This window comes from Gymnogyps californianus, chromosome 6, assembly GCF_018139145.2.
Source record: "Gymnogyps californianus isolate 813 chromosome 6, ASM1813914v2, whole genome shotgun sequence".
Classification (NCBI taxonomy): Eukaryota; Metazoa; Chordata; class Aves; order Accipitriformes; family Cathartidae; genus Gymnogyps; species Gymnogyps californianus.
Window position 1 is genome coordinate 17,439,411 of NC_059476.1, and position 24,647 is coordinate 17,464,057.

Consider the following 24,647-nt stretch of genomic DNA (forward strand, 5'->3'; position numbering starts at 1 on the left):
TGCAATTTGTTGGAATACAGCAAGGAAACTCATGCGTATTTTTCCACTTAGATATACAATTCACTGAGTAAATTAGTTTTCTTTATTTTTCTTATTATTTTTCTATTAGATAGAAGAACAAATAGAAATTAAGAGACATAACATGAGGTATAGGGGTTTTTTGTAGAGTTATATTTCTGTTTTCTAGATTTTGAAAATTGGTCACTGATCTAATAATGTAAAACTGATATACAAATATGTCGGGAGATGAGTGTGAAATGAGAGGGCATACTGATGGATTCAGAATAGCATCTTCAAAATAGAAATATGATAAATAATATCTCCAAAACATAACCGTGGAATACCTTAGAGGTTTCTGAAATCAATTTGAAAATAAAGTAAAACTCATCAATCTTAGCATTTTTGTAAGAAGAAAGAATTTATAGCATACTCCCCTTAGATACTGTAGAGAATTTTGGATGTAACAAGCCTTAGGAAAACCTTTGTGTTTCAAACCAATACAAAACTAGTTTCCTTGTCTCTGTTTTGGGGCTGCAAGATCATGTTAGTGCTAATTTTCATTGAACATTTGTTTGAAATGTGCTTATGCTATTGTTCTCTGCTTATTAGCCCTTTTGTTATTTTTATTAAAATATAAACAAAAGAAAGTTAAATACAACCACATAATTCTAAGTTGTCTTTGCCACTTCTACTCTGTACAAATTTCCCTGGATCATAAATTTACAACCTCATTTGTCTATTTGGTTTTAAAGATGTGAGAGCATCTCTAAGCCACTTTTCATGGCACATTTTCCCCTTACTGGCAGTAGCAGATTTTATGGCTGTTGTGTCACAAGCTATGCTGCAGTGACACACAGCTTTATAAGGACATCCAGTCCCTACCAACTTGCAAAGCCTGACGAATATTTTCATACTGACTTGGTAAATGAGTCACAACCTTTATGAATTGCCTGAGGACACAAAGCAATTCAAAGGAAGAGTCAGTTAGAGAACTCATCTTTCCAGACTCCTGTGTTCTGTTCACTAGTTAACAAGGGTCTTTTTGTAATCACAGTAAAATGCTGATTTCTAAAAGTGGGCAAGGATCATTCTGTACATGCTGTGTTCTTATAGTCTTACTTATGCATATGCTATTGGCCAGTAGCAAAGACAGGATAACTAACTGAACTTACTGGGTCTCTGGTTTGACCTAGTACGTCAATTTTTATATTTTGGCAAGAGAGCTTATATTCCTCCTCAGATAGCTAGAGGTAAAATATTATTTGATTAATATGATTAATACGCATTCATTGGATATATGGAGGATCTGCTCTTCACCCAGTTCTGAAGAGGGCTGGCAAGACCTTGTTGAGGTGTATGAACAACCATCTCAGACATCCCTAACAAACATCTTTGTGAAAAGTAGGGTAGGAGAGTAAGGGAGGGTGGGGGAGGAGGTCAGTAATACTTTTTGAAACTTCTAAGAGCAAGTTACGAGAGCTCCCTCAGTTTCAGTCTGGCATCTCTTCTGTCATACTCTGGAGTTACACAAGTGTAATTTAGATTAGACTGGAAATGTGGAAATAATTCAGCCAGTGATGCATAAGGAACAGAAACCAATTCTCCCCCTTCTGATCTTCTTCTGTTGAGCTAGAGAGAGTAAAGAGCAAATCATCTCTACTTCTATTATTAAAATATGGTTCCTAATATTCAAAGGGAAGTAATCCATGGAATAAGGTGGCACTGTTAAGACATAGGTACTTTGCAGAGTGGCACCATGTCTTATGTAAGCCTAATGGAAACACATGACAAAGGTTTTGTTGAAAACCAGGGAAGTTTTAATGCAGACTTTTTTCAGCTGTTCTTTTCACACAGTGCCTGTTGCAACTGTGTGCTACAATAACACAAATTGCTGTCATTAACAGTATAGACCTATTTTACATGCAGAAGTAGACTCAGCAGGATAGATCATTATTAAATTGTAGAAAACATTAAAATAAACTCTGGGAATTGAGGTGGGTAATCTGGAGAAAGTGTTTTTAAACCATGAGGCAAAGTTAAAGATAATTTAACACTGGAGAGTAGAGTACCTAGACTAGACTTGGGAGAAGAAAGTGAATTCTGTCCTTTAGTTGATTAAAAAAAAAAAAAAAAAAGAACAGCCAGTCACTGAGCCTGTTATCAAAATGCTGTCACAACCATTAAAGCTGCTTTGCCCCTCCGTTTCTTCATGCTGGCTGAGGCCCAAACAAAAAACTTGTGATATCCCAGTCCCGTTTCACTTCGGCTTTCTGATTCTTGCAGAAAAGAAAAGTAGGTGAGAGAACATTCCATTTTCATATTATCTGACTGCAAATCTTTAGAATAAGGATGTATATATTTGCAGTGCTGTCAAGCTGATACTATGGTACACACCCCAGTATGTACTTACTGCCAGTGTTGCTGGTGGACCTGGCATTCTGACCTACTGACCATCTGCCCTCACACTGATGTAATGTAACTCGTATGGAAGAGACAAGATGTCTGGGGTTCTTTCTCTGAGCTCCCACCATCTATTCCCAGATAGCCAGGATTCATGCACACCTTGACCTCACACAGCCTCATAGGCTGCCTATGGCAACAGTAAGATGTTTTGTGCCATGTCATGAGAACACCCTGGTTGCTCCTTAGCAACTGACCGCTTGCATTCAAAGTGGCCATAGCCACTGGAGTCATGATGGTTTCATACCAGACTTGGCAAATCCCATGTGTAGGCAAAAAAATTACACCAATGTCATCACCTGAGTAAACAAATATGGAATTCCACTGCACTGAGAAACAGGCTCTGTATTTTTATTGGAATAAAGGATGACGGATGATCAAAGCAGAGGCATCTAAGAGGCAGATATATGTCAAAGCAGAAGCCTCTAATACAAGAGAATAGCACAGTATGCTCAAGTTCATGGTAGTTCATTCTTTGTGAAGGACCCACACTATTATTCTCAGGGTTAGAACATGCTTTCCCAACCCAAACTTATAGGGAATTTCCTTCAATGCCACTGCCCATTTTTATTTTATGATTACCCAAAAAACATGATTAGGCCCTAGGCAGAAGGAGGGTAGGGAGCAGAGAGAGTGACTGAAGACTGGTCAGATTAGGAAACATGTGGAGCAAGTTTGTTGAGTGAACATTTGTTTCACGCCAGTCTTGCTGATGTTGACCAGGAACAGCAACACAGCCTCTCTCCCAGGCAGTCAGTGCCTGTTCCCCCAGCTGCAGCCAGAGGGTTGACTCCCAAGGAGCTTTGCTAGCAGGATGGCACCAAGGGCAGGTATTACAAATTCTATGAGGTTACAATTATTGCTTTCTCAGATAATGAGAAAAAAACTGGTGAGGGATCTTCACAGATATTTCTCACCTATATCCTCACCTTCTCCCCTCCTTCAACTACAGAAGCAAGGTTCATTTTTCCTTAGTGCACTGTACAGTGGGTTTTGAAATCTGCAGGTGGAAGGCACAGTGCTGTTATTATTACTTACTGTTATAAAAGACAACACAGGGATCGCCATCAGTGACTCTGTCTCTCAGAGTTAGGTTTGAAATTTGCAGTCCTCAGCTATCTGGGTAGGTTTAAAGAGTAACTTCTGTTATTTGTAATATATGAAGCAATAAATGGCTACTGAGAATGATTAATAGCCAAAGTGAAGCTCAGACATTTCATCGATCTCAAAGCCATTTATTGCAAGTATATGAAAGCAATAGAGATTATTGCTATTATACAACAAACCATAAAATCAGAGAGGAGAAAAATGCATCCTTTTCTTCTTGCGGATACTGAGAAAGTGTTCTGCACTTTCCCTCTGTGCTGGATTTTCCATCGGAAACACACGCTGGAGGCACAAGTGGGATCAATAACATCACAGACACAGCTTTAAATACTGATTAAATGATCAAGGACAGATACTGTTTAAGGATAAGCTGAAAAATTGTTCACAGAAGCAGCTGGTGCAGAACAGAAGTGACTGGACTGGACAAAGAGGGTTTTGTGTGCAGATACGTTTGAATTTTTCTGGCTGAAATTCTGTGCTTGTTATATAACCTCTCTTGATTAATTGAGCCTCAGTGCCAGGCTGTCGGCTGCGGCTGAGGTATGCCTGGCACAGCCAAGGGGAACTGGCACACCAGACTGCTGCCAGGCTTTACTTTGTTCTGCCCCAAGCCTAGGACAGAACAATCCATATGAATACTTGATGGGCTGGATGTTCCCGTGTTGGTTCTGTAGCACCTAAAGGCTCTCCTTCATACCAAACGAAATGTCCAGTAGTTTGGCTTCACACTGGTCAGAGCAGTCCCAAGGAGGTTCTGGCTTCAGAAGGACATTCCTGGAGGCCAAGTCCTCTGGTCATGCCCAGATAGCCTTTTGCACAAGGTATGAATAAAAGCTGTTCTGCTGGTTCTGTGCCACCCTGACAACTACTTACGTCTGGGGAACCCAGAAGGCATCAGGTGCATTAGGACAACTGGAGGTTGTTACACTGAATATGTAAATGAATCTAGTCTTGTATTTTTAGGTCCCAAGCAGAAGAGGCCTTATGGGGGTATTCAGAGAGAAGTCATTGTAAGAAGAGTTTCCCCCTTATTCCATGCAGTAGTAAGGAACAGCCAGGATTAGGGAAGTGTCACTACAGAAGCTTGCGTGCAGGTGCTTTTTTTTTGTTCATTTTAACCATTTTTCCTGGCTATGCTCCTACAAGTAATGCTGTTTTATTTCAAGAAGCTGAATTGAAATAATTTACCTGTCCTTGTGAGGCAGATTAAAATTGGGATGTATTGCCTCTGAGATACAAGTAGCTGACTCTCTCCTGCTTCTTGAAAGGGGTGTTCGTGGAGACACCAATGCAAAGACCAAAACTTTCATGAAATCAGCGGAATCGTACGCAATACTGGATGGAGGCATTGGCACTACCTTGTCCTCTTCTGCTTCTCCCCGTGTGCTATGAGAGTTTCTTTATGGGATATTCATGTACCTAACTGCTTGCTACACACAATCTTTCCTCTTTTTTTTCTTAATATAAATCAACCGTCTTTACTAAGAATGAAAATTTAATAACATGTTATAGATCCAGATGAATCAATAGCTCTAACAGGTTGGAAGAGAGTCTTGCCCAGTTGATTCATTTGGATTATCAAATTCTGGAGACATATACTGCAGTTCATGGATTTTATGATGCCCAAGATGCCTTTGGCTTCATCCAGGAGGTAACTGACGATGCCTAATTAATGACAAATGCTTCAAACACATACTCGCTGTAGCTACTATAGACTTTGAGCGGAAGTCAGCAATTTATCTTTCTTCCTGGCTCATTAAACACTATTTTGAGCTCCACTAACATACAGCTAATGATTATGTCTTTAGGAGTCTGCCTATCAGTCACCTCTGCCCCTGAATTAGTTCTAAAAAAGACAGGAAAGTCTACAAATCTACAGTTCTGTAAACTGGACTGCAGCTCAATTCTTCAGGCCCTGTATCACGTGAAGGTTGAGGGGCTATTTTCTCCCTTCTCCTGATGAGCTCTCTTGGTAAGAGGAGCTCTTTTGGTAAGAGTTTCTCTCCTCGTGCTAATCTGCATGTGCAATGTACAAGATCTAGTCGCAACTATGTTTTCTGGTTGTAAGTTTTATGGCTAGATTCTGGGTATTAACTGCTTCTCCTCAGAGGAGCATTTCCCAGTATAAAGAAGTCCCCAGTGGCACAATACATAGATATTACTAATGCATCCATCAGCAAATTATCTAGGCAGCAATTACAAAATTGAGACTCGGGTAGTGCAAATAGTTGATTTTTTCAGTGCAGTAGCTGAATGGAGAAGTTAGAAGAGTCTTAATTTAGAGTGACTGGAAATAGAAGCGTTGGGGGGTTTTCTCAGAATGCCAAAAGAGCACTCACCTATGTGTGGCACCAGGGTTCAAACTCAAAGCCTGCCTGTGTAAAGGACTACTTCTTCCATCTGCCAGGAGCGCACCCTGCTCACAGCACTTTCAAGCTACCATAGCAGAGGTCAGCCTTAGCAAGCGCCCTTTTCCTCTATGGTTGTGACTATCATGTGAAAAATAAAAATCTCTCTGGAACTATTTTGGAAATTAAACTTGCATTTTTAATAGCTTCAGTATGGCTCCTGCTGTGTTTTTCAACAAACATTTTCTGATACCCTGTATGAGATTTGCCTCAGTTTGTATGTAAAAAACCTCCGCTCTTCACCTCTTGTGAGGTCAAGTGACTTTATTGGATGATCTGTACCTTTGAAAGTTCTTTCAACTATCTTTGTTACTGATTGAAGGGCTTGGCAGACAGGTTGAGTTTCAGCATTGTGATCTGAAATTGATTGTGATCAGACTCATTCTAATCAGCTCTGGCACAAAGTAACGTAACATAGGGCACTCTGCCAAAAACAGTCTGATCTCAGCTCCTGAGAGCTTCACAGTGCAGTACTGCAGCCCTTGGGCTTCCATGGAAAGCAGTTGTTTTCCTACGGTAAGAATGGAGAACAGGTTGCTGGATCAGCAATGTTTTTGTTTTGGCGGGCCTGTAAGGAATATGGAGAACAGCACCTGGTATGCTCCCAGGAGATTTGGGTTGTTTTGTCTTGCACAGGTGGAATTTCTCAATGCCTTTCCAATTCAATGTCAGGAAGAAAGAACTGCAGTGACCCATGCATGAAACACAGTAGCTAAATCCTCATTGGAGACAAATAGTCACAGTAAATCAAAAAGATTAAATTGTAAATATTGTATATTACCTCTGTTGCTAGTAGATCGTGTCATCTATGTTCTAGTTTGTCTTTATGTTTTATTGAGAAAGCTTCCCAGGATAACCATGGTCATGTCTCTGGGGAAAGGAATGGAACAACAGAGACACTTGTGGATTTCGTATCAGCTGTTGGGGACACCAAGTGATTGTTTTGGAGACATTATGTCTTCAGGATGGACCTTTCCTGCTGATTCATTAACTTCAAGGAGGATTTAAACAATGCAGTTTGATTCACTGCCCCATGGATGGGAGAATACTTTGTCTTGTCAGTGTTTTCCTTTCCATTACGAGCAGCTCATAATGATCTCATAAATTTCTGTAGAGGAAAGCTTAAGGAAACAGCCAAATGTCAGAAATATAAGCAATCTCAGGCTTAGAATTCTGCCTGCACATAGTTAATTTTTATGTTTCTTTAATATGAATTTAAGATTTAGTTAATTATTATGACGTGTTTCTCTGAAGGATGGCTAGTACTACCCTGGAGCTTATTTTCCAGTGTGAAATTGCCATAGGCATCATATTAGACTTTATTATGAACATTATCTTTTAAAATGATCTTCTGCGCAACTTTTTCTAGTGTTTTCAAATGAACACCACTAAAATGAATTAAAAGAGCAAGGGGACCAATAGGTACTATAAAGACAATATTGTGTTATGAAGGCAATGTTATAATGGCAAAACTAAAGCAGTTCAGAATCAATTGCAGGATGTTTTGCCATTATAGTGTAAATTTGGCTCTCCAAGTTCACGGCTTAAATTTCCAGTTGATATGAGCCTCCTGAGTAATGCTGGAAGCAATTTATGTTCATGGTGTCTCACTTTACTGTGTGAAACAAGCAAAGCAGTCTCCACCTTGCAATACAAGCCTATTGTGGGAATACCTAGGATGTGCTAAGACACTGAGATAAAGGAAGTCATGTAACACTGCAGAGTGATAACAATAGAAAGAATCCCATTATCAATCTCTCCGTACATATATATGTGTGAATACACACACATATATTTCTGGATAGATATTGTCTATGACAAACCTAATAATCTAATTGAATTAATGAGACAATGACTCAGAAATTCCCAAATACCAGACTTAGCATTGGATTGATTTTGGACTCATATCTCCTCTAGTCCTTATTTTCCAGTGGTGAAAAGAAAGCCATGTGTTTGCAAATTGGATCATTACTAGGTTATTTTCCCATTTGTATACAAATAAAGACAATTCCGGTCTTTGATCTTGCATCTCAATGAGTTCTCTTCAAAGGAAATTATGCCATGACAGTTTTGCTATTGACTTCAATTGGGGCCAAATTATATCTTTACTTCTGCTCTTTCCCTGCATTTCAGCTGGTACAGGAAGGTAATATCCAACTGCAACAGCATAAGATATTTAAAGAATGACAAAGAAAGTGGAGACGCCTAAATGCAAAGCACATTACCCTGAAGTAGCTCCTATCTATGCCTGGAGTGCCACCTAGTAGAGTTCATGGAGAAAGAATACAGGAATTGGAGATGCAGCTGCAGTTCAGATGAAAATGTCTTAGATGATTGAAAGATGCCCCAGGAGAGCAGTGAAGAATCTTTTGACAGTCTTTCATATGACGACAAATGAAACTACTATTCAAAGAAGATGCAATGAAATCAAAGTCTTTAGACAGTGGACGTGTAGAAGATTATGAAGATGGAAAAAAGGCACAAGCCTCCATAAAGAAATACACCAAGAAGACAGATCGAAGAGGAATCTCTTGGAAAGATCAGATCTCCTAAGCACCTGAGGAAATGATGAAATTAAGGTTTATCAGTATTATAAAGACAACAAAAGTGTAGTGTAGTAGAAAAGCAATCATGACTAAAACACAGGTTTAAGAAAATGCAATGTTTGGAAAAGACAAAAGCACAGTCAAAGGCAACAGAACAGATGTACACGTAATATGGTAATCTGTAAAGAAACAGGAACTGAGATTAAAAGATAAAAGACAACGTTGAGGCAAAGGTGAGTAAGTAGAGGCTGGAAATCAGAAGATTCCTAACATGTAGGAACAAGTGGAGTGCGTTATTTCTATGAAAAGAATGATGTGACAGGTGCCTATAATGACCGAAGACTGTGCTTGATGATTCTGAAGTTTACGTTTCTACCATTCAACCCCACAAAAAGGGAATGCCTATATATGGTTTTCCCCATACAGTAAGCAGTCTATGTATATAATTTTCTGATCCTCTTCAGAAATGCAAAGCTAACACATCTCTATTGCCTTTGTAAGATTCTGCAGTACTTGGAATGCAAACTAACCTGCCACTTCAAGCAAGCAGTTTTATGCCCATATACAATTCGTAGCGGCAACGGGGCTGGTTTAAAAATTGCAGTATCTTTACCTTTGAGTTCTTTCAGGTTTTTCAGTAGCAGCAATACATAATTTGCTTTTTATTACAATGCTTTCTCACTGCTGCTACAAAGGCCGCAGCAGCTGGCAACTGGCAGAAAGCTTTTCTGTCTTGAAATATATATAACTGCTAAAGGAAGAACAGTAGTTTCATAGACTGTAAAAGTATTAAAGCCCATGGCATTAAAGCAATCTCTGATTAACAAAAACCAAACAATTGAAAAAGATCTAAGTCATACACACACAAAGAGCAATTCTTTATACTGCAATCCTTCAGTTCCCTCAGTTTCACCCAAACTAAATTAAAATGAGAACCTTCAGGCAAACTGCCATTAAACGAAAACTCTTAAAAGGAGAATGTACAATCTAATTATAGTGTAACAAATGTGTACCTTTCATCTACAAGACTGGTACTCCAAAATTTTAATAGTCAATTATGATTATATAATCTATTAAAAAGAATAACCAAAGTGCTATAATGAAAAGGAAAAACCTACAAAAGAACATGAAAGATATCTCCAGTGGCACAGAGTGGCCTACCAGTAGTACCCTATACAATTTCCTTTCTCCTGTAGCTTGTATTTAGATTATGCTGCAGAGACAGAGGTGCTGGCAATCACTCCCTGAATTCCCATGAACTTATTTGCATGGCTAGCGCCCACCAAATTATTTTTTGACAATATCCCATGAATCCAAATATCATGGTTCATAACAATATCAGTGAATCACGGTTAAGAAAAGTACTTCCTTTAAGTTTGCAGGTCATTAATATAATACTTTTAAAAATCTCTTGAGACTGTACCAATTCCTTCCTTCTTTCTTTCATTCAGGTTCCAACATTCTCCTTCACAATTTTCAATTACATAATGACACAATTAGAAAAAGTACTGTGAAGTGCTAAAGCATGATCAAAGTCATGGAATAATTTTTTCTGCTAATGAGCAACTAGACTAGGACCCTTCAACCTGAAAAGATGAAACTAGGGTAGATATGACAACTCTATAGCATCATAAATGATAGAAAGATGATAAATAGGGAATCTACCCACCACTTTTTCAAATACAAGAAATTAGGGGCCTCGAAAAAAAAGAACTTACTTTATGCAATGTGCGAGTCAGCTGGGGAATTTTGCAATAGAATAGTCACAGAAACACCAGACAAACAGCAGTATATTTCAAAGTCAATTTTCTTCAATGATATCAAAATGTAATATTCAAATTGAACAGGAATGTTATGTTGTATTGAGATGTATCAGCCAGATTAGATAGGAGTATTAGGCCGTAAACACTGCAACAACCACAGCTGATTTACAGGCTGAGGATGTCAGCAGGGAACTATCGCGACACGAGCTATAACCAGATCTAAGCTTAGAATGATGGCTCAAAACACGCCATCACTCACCGGTAAGGCGAGGCACCCAACCTGCAGGAGTTACCACAGGTAGTACCCCAACCCATAAGGCTGGCCCCCCAACCACACACCCACCACCCCCGGAAGGACTGGCTCAATTTCCCTTCCATCAGGGCTCCACTTACACCCCAGTCGAACCTGAGCTATGGTCATATATGGTCAGCGGTCTAGAAACTTCTCTCGACCGAGGCGTTTCATCGGCTGAGGGCCTGGCCTGTCGACCGAAGGGCCTTGCCTTTCCTATCCCTCGACCGAGGTGTGTACGTGATGGTCGTCACTGGCCGAGGTGTGTACGTGATGGTCGTCACCGGCCGAGGTGTGTACGTGATGGTCGTCACCGGCCGAGGTGTGTACGTGACCGCCGTCACCACGCGGCCGGCAGGCTCCACCCCCAAAGCGCGGCTCCTGGCTTTACCTCTTTCCTTTGAGCGGTCGAGAAGCTTCGGCCGCTATCGGGGAGGGTGCACCTGCCACAGATACGGTGGATAGTAAAACTATTCAGGCTCAAAAAGTCAGTGAACAAATTCATTAAAGAAAAATATTCCAGTGTCTCTTGAACCAGTAGCCACTACCACTGCCTTAGGGAATATCTGAACTGTGACTTTGGAGGCTGTGAGACCGTACAGGAAGAGCATGGTATGTAACTACCTTGTTCCTACGCTCTTCTCTAGACATCTGCTATCGACTGCTGTTAGAGACAGAAATCAAGTCAGCTATTGTGCTGCAAACACTGCTTATGTGAAAATTACAAACTGCCCTAACTCCACTGCATTTGCTACAAATGAGGTACAGCTTAAGGGGAGCATGCTAAAACTGTGAGAAGACTAAAATCAGAAGTATTTGATCCCATCCCTCTCTATTCTATGATCATGCACCAAGTGTAAGACACAAAACTCCATGTTGATTCAATGACTTTTTGGTTGGGAGGTTTCTTTTGTATAATATCTACACTATACCTGGAGTTTACCTTTGCTTAGTAGTTTTTCTTCTCTAATCTACAATTAAGAAGTCAAAATCTCTAATAATTGTGATTCCTGGTGTAATTGTTGCTAAAGAGATCTCAGTTCATATTTAAAATCTGATCACTGGGAAATTAAAACTCTCTCTGGTATTTCCATAATGAAACCTGTTTCAAATATCCTTTACCAAAACAATTTTAGTCACAGTATATTCCTTTAATCTATGCTAATGTTTCTTACTTCTTTTCAGGCTATAGACTCTTACTAGCGCAAAAGAATGTTTTTATTTCTGCTTTTTGAGAATGCTCACCCTCTAGAACCTGATTGTTGTCCTATGTATTTCTGGTTTTAATATGGTATTCACTTGCATGTTCACCTAACCTCAGACTCAGCAGATAATTTCCACAGACACTCACATATCCATCAAAACATCTTTCAAATAATGCCTACCAATACTCTATAAAGACCTCTTAAGAACTTTAACTTTCTTAAGCAATATTGTGGAAAAGAAAGAACGGAAAATATGACTGCAGACAAACTGACAGCTTCATCTACATGTGGGGGTTTTTCTAATGCTGAACTGTGTAGTGTTGCATGTCCTCCAACAATTCCCATGGGCCATGATTAATTGCACATGTTAATAAGAATGAATATTCTAGTGTGAGAATTGCTACATGAATGTACCAAACAAGTTACAATGCCTTTTCTGACAATTGCCTCAACCGTGAGACCAGCGACGAAAGCAAAACAACAGAATTACTGATGAGAGCAGGGGCTTGGTAAAGCAATTTTTCTGGAAAAATCTACCAAACCATATCCGTTCCAGTGACTGTTCTGTCCTGCCTATCAAGGCACCTGTGATAAGGCAAAGTCTGCTACAAGTTTTAGTTTACAGAGGAATCCTGTGTTTATTTCATTTTGTTTTCGACTTTGTACATATTCTACTTGGTATAAATAGTTCTTCAGTAGAGCAAGTAAGTTAACCAGAGCAACCGGGAGATGATAGGTGTCAAGCATCTCAAATCACTTGGATAGTCAGTCACTTACTCTGACAAAATCTACCCAAGCCTAGATTGAACGTCCAAATAATGCAGGGTAGGTGTCTGAACCTGAGTCTGCTAACCTTACAGGGTAATGCTCTATCATCAATTACTAATTGCTTTTAGCAAGGGAGTTTCTCTTACTCAGCAAAAAATATCGATCTTTTCAAAACTAGCATGTGAATTTCCATGCAGCATCCATAGGTTTGACTTAAACTATCATTTTTCAGAAATGTTTGTGAATGCCTAAGTGGCGATTGCAACAGCGTGCTCGTCTAAGATGTATTTATGGATGAGTGTAGATCTTAGACCCAATTTACGCACCAGAGGAATTTTTCTCTTTTTTCTTTCTTTACAATGCAGTTATGAGTCCAGCCCACAAGGGTCCAGAATTCAGGGTTCTTCTTGGGTAGATCGTGCTGCCTGAGGAAAACATTTTGCCAAATATGCTGGTGAAATACATTTTAAGAAACATTTTATAATAATACTGTTATTGGAGTAATGTTGGGCTTTATTTTCAGAAGCACCAGGCACTCACTGTTTCCCATGTGTTGTGGTTTAACCCCAGCCAGCAACTAAGCACCACACAGCCACTTGCTCACTCCCCCTCCAGTGCGACGGGGGAGAGAATCATAAGAGTAAAAGTGAGAAAACTCGTGGGTTGAGATAAAGACAGTTTAATAGGTAAAGCAAAAGCCATGCACGGAAGCAAAGCAAATCAAGGAATTCATTCACCACTTCCCATCGGCAGGCAGGTGCTCAGCCATCCCCAGGAAAGCAGGGCTCCATCACGCGTAACGGTTACTTGGGAAGACAAACGCCATCGCTCCGAATGTCCCCCCCTTCCTTCTTCTTCCCCCAGCTTTATATGCTGAGCATGACGTCATATGGTATGGAATATGCCTTTGGTCAGTTGGGGTCAGCTGTCCCGGCTGTGTCCCCTCCCAACTTCTTTTGCCCCCCCAGCCTCCTCGCTGGTGGGGTGGGGTGAGGAGCAGAAAAGGCCTTGACTCTGTGTAAGCACTGCTCAGCAGTAACTAAAACATCCCTGTGTTACCAACACTGTTTCCAGCACAAATCCAAAACATAGCCCCATACTAGCTACTGTGAAGAAAATTAACTCTACCTCAGCCAAAACCAGCACACCATGCTTTGATATTTGTTCAGAATTAAAAGCCTGAGTTACCAAATTATAAGTATATATACATTTTGTTCACATCTATTTAGTTCAAAAATGTTAGTAAGAAGACAGCATATATATGAAAGACTCCAATCTTCCTGGGTTTGATTTTTTTCTCAGTAGCATGCCATAACTGTGGAATGTATCCAATTAATGTTTAATTGGGAGAAATCTTAGAACTGCTGCAGGATGATTTTTATGGGGCAGTTAATCAGAGTATCTTTGTTTGCTTCGCAGTGTTTGTTAATGTATATTTTAATAGAGTATTAATCTTTTCCAGAGAGTACTACATACAAAAAAGAATATAAAACTCTTGCTTTGCTTGATGTACTGTGCACAGATTAATTCATTAACATACTCCATTTTGACACAGAATTAGAGGAATACAGAAAAGCAGAATAATGAAAATGGCACTATTATTTTCCAAGTACCTGTAGTTATGAAATTCAATTACAGGAGAAAACAGTCCATTCTCTCCATCCACCACGCTGGTTAAAATGGAGATGTAAGATTTTGATGTGGCTGCATGCATGCTTAAAGTTAAATGAGGAGACACCTGCTCAGGGGTTTGTGCAGCGCATGCAGTTACCTGTCCGTTACCGAATGCCGATTCCCCTTCCCAGGCAGAAACGGGAACGGCTACGGCCTGTTTACACACCATCATTTGCGGTTTCCAATGGGGTTTACTTGAAACAAAAACACGTGCCTCCACAGGTGGTACTTTTGAAGGAATCCTTGATCTTGAACCTTCAATTTCAAAGGGAGTCTTAATGACGTTATTTTAAACACCCTAAGCCCTGTGCATAGCAAAAATGGGCTAGGGCTAATGGAAAGAAAGGTGGTAATACCGGATTGTTTTTGTTGGTGCTTGTTACGGTTTGAACCGCGTCAGGAGTTATGGCCATGATCATGCAAATACTTGGTCACCTGCCTAATTTTAAACACTGTGGTTTATCCAGCAAATCCAGTGATTTGGAGAGCTGGTGACGATAAAACGAGGCCGAGGCACACGGGCAGGCAGGGCAGGGGTTTAAGCTCGCCCGCGGTGCCCCTCACGGGAGGAAATCGTTCGCCGGGGGGGAGCAGCTCTCCGGCCATACCGACCGTCAGCACCTCGGGCGCCAGGCAACGCCGCCGCCCCGGGCTCTCGCCCGACACTAGCCCTCCCTCCCGCCGCCCCCGTTCGCCCGGAGAGCGCAGCCAAGCCGGGGACCGGCCCCGCGGCCGCAGCTGGCACTGCGGCGGGCGCGCCCCTCAGGGCCCACCGCCACGCCACCGCCTTCTTGCCGGGAGTTCACCGTGAGCGGGGAGGAGGGGGCGCAGGGGACACGCCGGGACTCGCGACCGGCCCCGGTGACTCTCGGGGACGCCCCGGGGCGCGGTGGGGCGAGGCGGGCGGCGGGGGCGGGCGCCGCCGCAGGAGGGCGGGCGCCGCCGCAGTGAGGCCGCGCCGCACGGGCGAGGCGGCGGCGGCGGGCCGCGTTGCCATGGCAGCGCTGACCCAGCCGAGGGCTTAAGCGGGCGGCGGCGGGCCGCTGGGAGAGGCAGGGGGCGCCCCGCGGCCGGGCCCCACCGGGAGGGGAAGGGGTTAAAGCGGGGCGGGCGAGCGGGCCGGCGGGCCTGGCGCCGTGGGGGTCGCCGCCGGGGGCAACCCGCAGGCGGGTGTGGGGATGAGCCGTGGCGGGGGCCGAGGGCCGTGCTCCGGGCGCGTAGTGGGGCTGCGGAGGTGAAGCCTCTGCTCCCTCGCCGGGTGGAATGGAGGCTGTTGAAGCCGCAGAGGACGTGTTTTATGAGGAGGAGGAGGAGGTGGTGAACTGCTACGACTTCGAGCCTCTGCCGACGCTGCTGGAGGATGAGGTGAGTGAGGCAGGTGCGGGGACGGAGCCGCCGCCGCCGCCCTTGCGCTCACCTGTGGTGAGGCGGCCTCGGGGGCAGCCCGCGGGGCCCACCGGCGTCTCCTTCCTTCTGCCCGCGCTGTGGGGGCAGCCCGCCGGCTGTGCCGGGCCCCGGAGACGACTGGAGCCCGGGGGCTCACCCGCCCCGGCGGGAGCGGCCAGGCCGCGTCGACATAACCGTTCGCTTTCCGTGTGTTCGCCGCGGGTTCCTCGCTTTCTCCTGCCCAGTGATCCCAGCTGCCAAGTTGGGCTTAATTCATCCCCGTGCGCCTTCTCCACACAACAGCAAAGTCATGGTCCTCGAGTGTGGACTGTGTCCTGACTCCTGCCGTAGCCGTGGGTTAATGCTGCAGTCGGGAAGTACATGTCCTTGTCGCACCTGATAACGGAAATTTCTTACATGGGCAAAAGTGTTTCCAGTAGCTGCCAACCAGATTTTTGTACAGCCATTTCTTGCTGCCCTGTGTAAAAAGGCCTTTGTCACTGGGAAATAAAAAAAAAAAAAACAAAACCAAAAACCAAACTGTTAAATCTGTTTGTTCAGTTGTTATGCCAGATAACCTGTAGCTAAACCCAGTTCTGTTGTCACATTTGTCTGGATTTGTACTTGGTTTTGCACTTGCTTTTTATTCCTGTTGCTCATCTTTCTTTGTATCTTTCCACATGAAGTGTGTTCCTTACCCCCTAGTGAATGTTTGGGGAAAATGGTTTGGGTTTTTTTCTTTTTTTAAGTAAAATTTTGGTGAACCATATGTGAGCCACTTGTTCCCCAAACCAGGTCTTGCAAACTTTCTTATTTGCTACGTCAAGAACCCAAGTTGAATCAGGATTTAAAAATGAGTTTGAAAATGAAAAGTTCCTTCCAGCTTTAAGTCATCTAATGGCTCAGCAGTTTAGCTCTTCCTCCCATCATCTGTAGTGTTCAGTGTAGTAGGCCCTCTCAGACTGGCCGATGCAAAATATAGAAGGAAGGTGGTAGTGGCCTCCTTTTTACATATTAGCTTAAATATTTAGAGTATTTTTTCAGGATAGGAGAAGGCTGAGGGTCAACTCTTCTGTGTGAGGAAGACCTGAACCCATTTTTCTCACCTGCTCAATATATACTTTGATTGTGGATTCCCACCAGTCCCTTCTATTTAGTTATTCCGGGCACATGAATATTTTCAATATTTTTGTTGAGAGAATGAGCATGACCTATCACCTGGTGATTAGAGAAGTTAATAAAAAAGGGCTGCTTTGAAGAGTACTCTCTGAGCTTACCCAGGCAACCCAGTGTTTTTCTTCAAATGTGATGAATTTAATGAATGGTGTTTGCCACATTTTCCGTGATTCTGGAATAAATAGTTTTGAAGTTTTTGTGAATTATCTTGGTAAAAAGACTTAGGTGCCAGAAAGCTGTGAATGCTGCTTAGTCATTTAGTGGAGCCTGTGCTTCTCATCACTGTACATAGTATAAGGAATGAGGTTGGTGTCTGATATATGTGGTTTACAAAAGCCAATATGTGAAGCAAGAAGCTGCCTGAGCTGAAGAGTAGGAAATACTGAGGGTGAGGGTGTATTTCGAATGCCTTTCTTTACTAGGACTTTCTTCGTCTCACACTATTTAATATTTAATTTCAATTTTTTTAATAAGTTGTCTGGCAAATTAATTTGTTTTCTTTTCCTGCTCTTTCTTCTTCTGCTTAATTACATATGCTACTGAACTGGTTTATACTTTCTGAAGAAAATATAAGGGAAAATTGAGAACTAAGGTGAATAATTAAAGCATGAATAATTAAACCAGTTCACTTTTCGTAGTTATTAAAAAGCAATTGCTTTTACAAGTGTCTTTTACTGATAATGAGATGAGAGGAAAAAGCATCAGCATCTCTGTTACGTAACAGACTCAAGTTTTCCTGTAATTTGAGTGAACCAACTTTCAGTCGTCCAAAGTACTGAAGTCGTGGCTCGACAGAAGCTTCAGCTTGCCAGAAAACTCCTATGCTACAGTCTTAAAAGGATTCCCCCCCCCCCCCCCATCCCCAGTGAAAAATTTGTTTCCTTATTGCTTTGGGGATGCAAACTAGTGAAATGCATGTCTCAGTGTTTTCAGTGCTTCATTCTCTGCAAAGACCTTGCTTTGCTGCAACAGCAGCTTTAATAACTAAGGTCAAGATAGTGTGGTCATTTGAGAAATACATGGTTTCTGTGAAGTAAATAACTTCATGTCCCGGAGCACTGGAAGGAGGAAGGCTTGCTGTGTGGTGGTGCTGGTGTTTTGCTTTGTTTTTTATCTTTACCTAGCCTTCCATTGCTGATGGAAGCCACTGAACATTCATAGGCTTTTTTTTCTTTTTTCCTTTTTCCTTTGGTTTTTTTCTGTATTACCTAACTTTCCCATCCCCTGGAAGGAAGATAAGTTTGTGTGACATGAGATCATCATCATCTTTCATTTACTCCCCAAATAATCACAGGACAAAGATGGTTTTGTAGGTTTAAACTGTAGATATCGCTACTGACAATTAATATCCACTGTAGAGCTCAACCTGAAAGCTTGACTCAAAAGAAATTCTATCAAGTCCTGATTGTGAGTGGAATTTAATGTTGAGGCTGTCTTAAAGGTTGCAGTTTTTATTTATTTCATATAATCTCTAAATTGAGCCTTTCTTACCCATATGCACAGATAAAACTCTCATAATTTTGTATCTTGATTAGTGAAACGTTCTTTTTTTTTGCAGTTTTGGCAAATGCCATCATGTCACCTAGCTGGTTGATCCTAGGAGACTTAAAAATAGAAATAATTATTGGTTCATTGCTTTGGTCATGGAACTTCTTTTTCTTCTTTTTTTTTTTTAAACTTTTTTTGGTTGGCCATAGAATAAGAAGTTAGTCTTTCCTTTCCAAGCCTATCCTCATCCTACCTATCAGTTTGATCAGCTTCAAAGCCTAATGGTTTGTGGTCCAGCTCTTTGTCATACGTTTATGTTTTCAGATACAGGACGCTCTGTGCTGCCCTTCATGCTTGAAAGAAGTTCCCCATAAAGATGTGCAAAACTTCCTCATCCACCCTCCAAATCTGATGGCAGCATTACACATATGGTGCTGAGCACAGCACAGCGGAAATGAGATCTTTTGTCTCATGGGCCTGAACTGTAAGGGTTTTTGCTGTTCATTAAGATGTAGGACTGAACTCAATGAGACCAGGGTCAATGATTAGTGCTAGAAGGCACTGTGGTAATGCTGCCATTAGTAAATCAATCCATCTCTAGGCTGATGAAAACTAGAATATTGAAAATAGAAGTTAAGTTTCCCAAATAATAGTGAGTGCACTTTATGTCCTACCTGTTTTTTCTCATGTTTATTAAGTATTATACTTTAGACCAAAAAGCAAAATAAATTTTTAGACTGAAGATTGGTCCTTGTTTGAAGGATGAGTGCAATACTTAAGTCTCTGAAAAACATGTTAACAAACTGTTAACCTTTCTGTAAATGGTATTCCAAGTATCATTGATATTCTCCAGTACTGAGGTACGTAAAGAAAGTTATAAAACACTACAGTTTTCTGAGCTTTAAGATAGCTCACATTGTGCTTTGCTGACAATGAGATACTTTCTTTTTTCTATATTCTAAGTAATATGCAGCTACATCTTCAAGGTATATTTATTATCATTCAGAAGTATAGTCTTTAGTCTTAATTACTACATATAAATGAGAAAATATTATGTGTAATTAATAGTGGTGTAGCTTTGATGCAAATTAACTTCTGTAGACACTTCCATTTTTCTGTTAGCTTATTTTTCCTTACAGATGGAATTGATGTTTTGTTTGTATGGTTTTTTTGTCATGCCTTTAAGTTCATGAAAACTTTTTACTTCTGTAGCTATGGGTAACGTATTAGTTTTGTATTCTAAAAAATGTACATAAAAAGGCTAGCTGCTGTGAACAAAGCACTGTTTCTGAACATCTTGACCACAAAAGCCACATTAGAGCCCCATTTTTTTGGAACTGGACTCCTCATAGCCTTATTGTGATGACAGGGTCAAAGGAGGTTGACTTATAGTTTAGGACAGTAACTTAGAAACGAAGTCCATATACTATTTTGATCACTAAGAGCTCTGGGTGTAATGGGAAGGCCTAGTGTTTGGTTTTAAGTCAGAGTATAAGAACACTCTTCCTATGGCTTGTTTGGCTTTTGAGTGTTTATTAAATGGTCTACACCACTAAACTTCACAAGAACATCATTCTTAAGACAGGCTACTTTAGAGGGTACTTTTTCCCAGATCACAGATGGTAGGGAAAACTGCTATGAAGAGAATTTTTAAGTAGTTTATCCAAAGGCACCTGGGAGAGCTTAAGGGAGACAGTGGTTAAACAAAATGTTAGTCTCTCTGCTTTTACCTCCAAATGGTCTGTTTCCCTAACTTTGATGCAGTGTTTATGTAACTTACATAGCTCCCATAGTAAGTCTTTTTTTGATGTTAACGTGCTGTGATACCTTTGTTCAGGTTAACTCTGCTTAAAAGACTCTATGTTAAGAGAAAAGTCATGCACTTGGTGTTTCTTGGGGCATTAATCAGTGTCCAGAAAGTCTGAGAACTTGCTGGAAACATTACTCTTAGCCAATTGTGTCAAATGTAATCTATGATACACAAAGTAGTGTCATGAAATCCAGGGTAATTTATGAATTCATATCTTGGCAGGAGAATGTGTCCCTTGCTGATATTTTGTCACTGCGGGATAGCTGTCTTACAGAGCAAGATATTTGGGCAATTTGCCTGGAGTGTTGCCATTCTCTGAAGAGCATTGCCCATTCTGCAATCTTCCAGACACTCTGCATCACTCCTGACACTTTGGCTTTTAACACCAATGGCAATGTATGCTTCATGGAACAGCTCAGTGGTAAGTATTTGTGTTCCCAGGCCATTTGTTTTAGAACTATGGAAACTCATGGTGAGAGACTGTAGTAAAGCATTATATTCTATTCTTAAGACTTATAATTAAAATAAGGAGAAAACAAAAACTTGTTTAGGAATGGGTGTGTATAGATCCGTATGAAACTACATGCTCAGCTTTGTGATTGATGAACAAAGGCTTTTATGAGCTTGCTTAGAAGATTCTTCCTAGTTATTTTAAGACTTATCTTGGGGAATGTAATCCAGGGGAATGTAATTTATCTCCATTTTAAACGCTGTAGGTTATGTATTTGTGTATCTGTGTGCACAAGTCTCTACCTATGTAAAGCATGTTCTTGGTCTCTTCCAGTTCTTCTCATTTCATGGATATGTTCTGTTTCTAGAGAAATCTGACATTCAATGTATCTTGATGATTGCGGCCATAGAGAATGGGCAATTCTAGTGCATATTCACTGTTAGAAAGGAAAGCTCTCTCTTGAATAAAGGATTATTATTTTTTTTTAAAGTAATGATTTTTAGACTCAGCAAGTGTGACTGAGAAATGAATTTTAATATACTAAAAAAGCCTGTTAGGGATATTACAAAACAAAAAAAACCCCAGCTCTTATTCTGTACTCCTTTTACAATTATGTCAGCTTGAACTTGAAGAACCGTTCTAGTCCATATACACGCTATTCAGGTTTTTGTTATGTTTTCTTTAACCTAATTTATCTTTAAATCTATGTCAGAATAAGTGTTTATTCTTTTAGTCAAAATCTAGATCACAGTATTTAGAAAAAATGGGTAAGGTAACTTTGTAATGAATATTTGTTGCCTTCTTTAGAATTAAAGATAGTATTTCAAATAAGCATGTAACATCATAAAATGTAATTAATAAAGATGAAAATGTATCTTCATAATTGTTGTGGTATTTGTGTTGTGCTTAAATTTCTCAAAAGTCAACTTTGTTTCATGTTAATAGGGTAATGTGGAATCAATTTCCTTTATTTTAAGGAGCTTGTTGTAACTTGAAATTAAAAAAAGAAAAAAAGCTGGCTTCGTATTTGTAAGGGTATATGAAAGACTTGTTGAAGAGAATAAATCTAGTGGATGAAAAATGCCCCTCAACTAAGATCTTTGCTTTCAGCTGGGAAAGAAAAAAAATCAATTTCTTCGTAATGTTTTAGTCTAATTGAATAGCTGGCAAACAATTGATCCAGGAATTTGCCATATTCAAGTGCTTAAAATGTGGGATAACAAATTCCCATGCAAAGCAAATGTACAAAGATTTTGTTCCCTGAAGTCATGTTAGTCTCTGAGGAAGAGACTTTTCATTAGTTCTCTTTAAAGAAAGTTGCGTTTTTCCTAGGAATGCAAAAAGTTATGTATGTATTCTATTTCCCACACACACTCCACTGTGTCTCTGAGTCTTTCAGTTCCCCTTTCCCTCAGATGTTGTTACTATTTGGTTAAAATATAGTTTGTTAGATAGGCACTTGGGGAGGTTGTCCTTTTTGCTTCCCTATAGTTGTTGCCTATGGATTTATTCTTTCAGAAGAACATGATAACCTCTGGATTTGTTTGCCAGTGAGAGAAAATGAACAGCCTGTCACCTCTGCTTTAGCAGTGTTCTGCTTCCTGCAGTTTCTGTGGTGCTAAAGTGACAAACATTCAATAGGATGTTCTGCCAAGGGCTCTGATATCTTCTTGTCTCTTCAAATCAGACAAATTTCCATTGTAAACATTATATTAAAAGAATACAGTGAGCTTTACCAGTGATAAAAATTATATGCTTGTACAGCCTTTAAAATGTTCTATCAAAAGAAAGGAGAAAGGTAGTGGAGAGATAAAAAGAAGGAGCAGTAGTCGGGGGGTAAGGGAGAAGGGAGGACAAAACATCTTCTGTCTATTAGTTCCCTTCCCCTTCTGCTCCCCCAAATATCAGGAAAAAATGTGGTGGGGGGAATGCAGAATTAGTTCCATACCCCTCTTTTTCAGTGCGAAAGTAGAATCAGGAACATCATAAGGAAATGTAGATCAGTTGTTGGCATCTGCAGTGTCAGCCATGCTAGATAGCTGCAATATATGAATATGTAAAAAAAGTCCTCTTTACCATATAACTGAGTTTAGTATCTTCACAATAAGAGCTTTGCATTTCACTTCTAAAATACAGGCAAAAAAGTTCTGGTAGAGCTAAAACTATGATGAGTATGCTACGCCTGTGAGCTTATTTTTTTTTGTCCCCGTTGAGAAGGGAAACTTAGAGTCTTTGCTTGAAAATTATCTCAGTCATCCGTTGGCTTCACAGAAGGATAGACTAGGTGAGTTGAATATGTACATGAAGAGTAGATTTTTAGTTGGGCACTTTTTTAATCCCCTGGTGTTCTTTACTGGGTTCATGTGACATCAGTAGAGTGTGATATTACATGCATGCTTGGATGCAGCAGCAACATCGGTCTCTCATAAGATGTTCCTTTCTTCCTTCCACCTCTTCACTCAAAAGTGGCTGCTGCCGTAGCTCAGTTCTCTGCTAAGCAGCACATGGGTAGGGAATGTGCTTCCTCAACTCTTTTATCATAATTAAAACAAACTAAGCAGAAAGGTCAAGGTTCTAAGCTGGCCTGTAGATGAAGAGGCAATTAGCTGTTCAGGTTGTTTTTGCTGCTTGAACCCTTATGCCCCAGGTCTGCAGCGGAAAATAGTGAATGGAAATGTCCCATTAATCAAATCAAACCTGCAAACCACAGCTGAGCCACGCCAGCTTAGGTGATAACTTGGTCCAAACATAAATGTCTGAAGGCAAGAAGTGGTTAGGCATGGTAACTGTATTTCTTTGGGGGTGTTTTGTCTGTTTTGTTTCTTAGTAGGAAAAGTATGGTATCTGCTTGCAGAAAGCTTGAAAATAGCACTTTATTTTACTTACAGTACTAGAAACATGGATAACAAGTTCTTTGTACATCAGATGTGAGTGAACCAAAATACTGCTATGTACATAGTTTCTTTCGTATTAGATATGAGTGTATCATTAAATTTGTAGCAACAAATTGGTTTGTTTTTTAAACAAGCAAGACTACTAATTTCTAATCTGACACGTTTCCTTTTGCTTTCAAAGATGATCCAGAGGGTGCCTTTGTTCCACCAGAATTTGATATCACCGGTAACACTTTTGAGGCAAGTTCATAAATTTATCTGTAAAATAGAGGGGGGTTTAATCATTTTAGTACTTCTGGCAGTATCAAATGCTCAGCATTCTCAACATATAATTTTAACACATTTAAAGACTGTGAATAGTAAATTGTGCTGTTTAATATGTTTTGTGGAAATAAAAAGTAAACTTAAAATGCTATATTAATTTTTTCTATAAACATTTGTTCACTAACTGTTAAAATGTGAGAATCTATTTTGGGTGAATAATGTGTTGCCTTAAACCACAGCTGGTCTATGTTATGTTCACTGGTATCCTTCACTGGTTACATTTGCTTGTTTGGGGACTAGCCATGAACTTTTATGACTAAATATAAAATTTGTTTGCCATCCTCTTCAATAAAATAATTCATGGAAGGGTAATCAGCAATTTTATCTTTGATTTAATGAAGAAACAAATGACTATCTGTTGCTTTGAAATGCACAAGTGCTCTACATTGTTAAATTAAATTAGGTTTAAATTGTTTATACTAATTCATTAGCCTCCCAAGTCAACCATCTCATTGCATGCTGCAGGAGTGCTTGCTTGCTTAATATCCTTTTTTTAATACAGTATTTTTTCTGGCATGTATTCTTAGATAATTCAAATGCTTTAATTAGCAACATGTTCTATTCAAGGTATAAAAAAACTTATTCTGTTTCTTTATAGTTCGATGCAAATACCTTTTACTTTTTGTAGTTACAGCCTTCATAATCATGCTTATAGTTCTCTATATTTCCTTCGGGGGCGGGGAGGAAGGATAAGTGAACCTTGGAAGTGTGGAGTACTACAAGTAAGATGAGAATGATAAGGCGGGAAGGGTAGTATTATAGAATATGTAGTACAATCTTTGAAGGTTAGAGATGCAACATTTTTCCCTGTTGCTATGCTTTGTTAATGTAGTTATATAGGCCAGCAGAGCTCTAGTGATGTTGTGCTCACTCTCCCCCCCCCACCACCCCCAGG

At 40.4% G+C, this 24,647-nt stretch overlaps 1 protein-coding gene across 1 annotated transcript in view; it reads left to right on the forward strand.

The window, feature by feature from the left end:
- The first annotated feature begins 15,448 nt into the window (after positions 1 to 15,448).
- The window catches only part of KNDC1 (kinase non-catalytic C-lobe domain containing 1), a 65,515-nt gene continuing 56,316 nt past the window's right edge, over positions 15,449 to 24,647 (forward strand). The window contains exons 1-3 of the mRNA XM_050898948.1: positions 15,449 to 15,588; positions 20,306 to 20,504; positions 23,610 to 23,668. Of these exons, the coding sequence (XP_050754905.1) occupies positions 15,487 to 15,588; positions 20,306 to 20,504; positions 23,610 to 23,668 (360 nt within the window). The 5' untranslated portion in view covers positions 15,449 to 15,486. The remainder of the gene's footprint in view (positions 15,589 to 20,305; positions 20,505 to 23,609; positions 23,669 to 24,647) is intronic.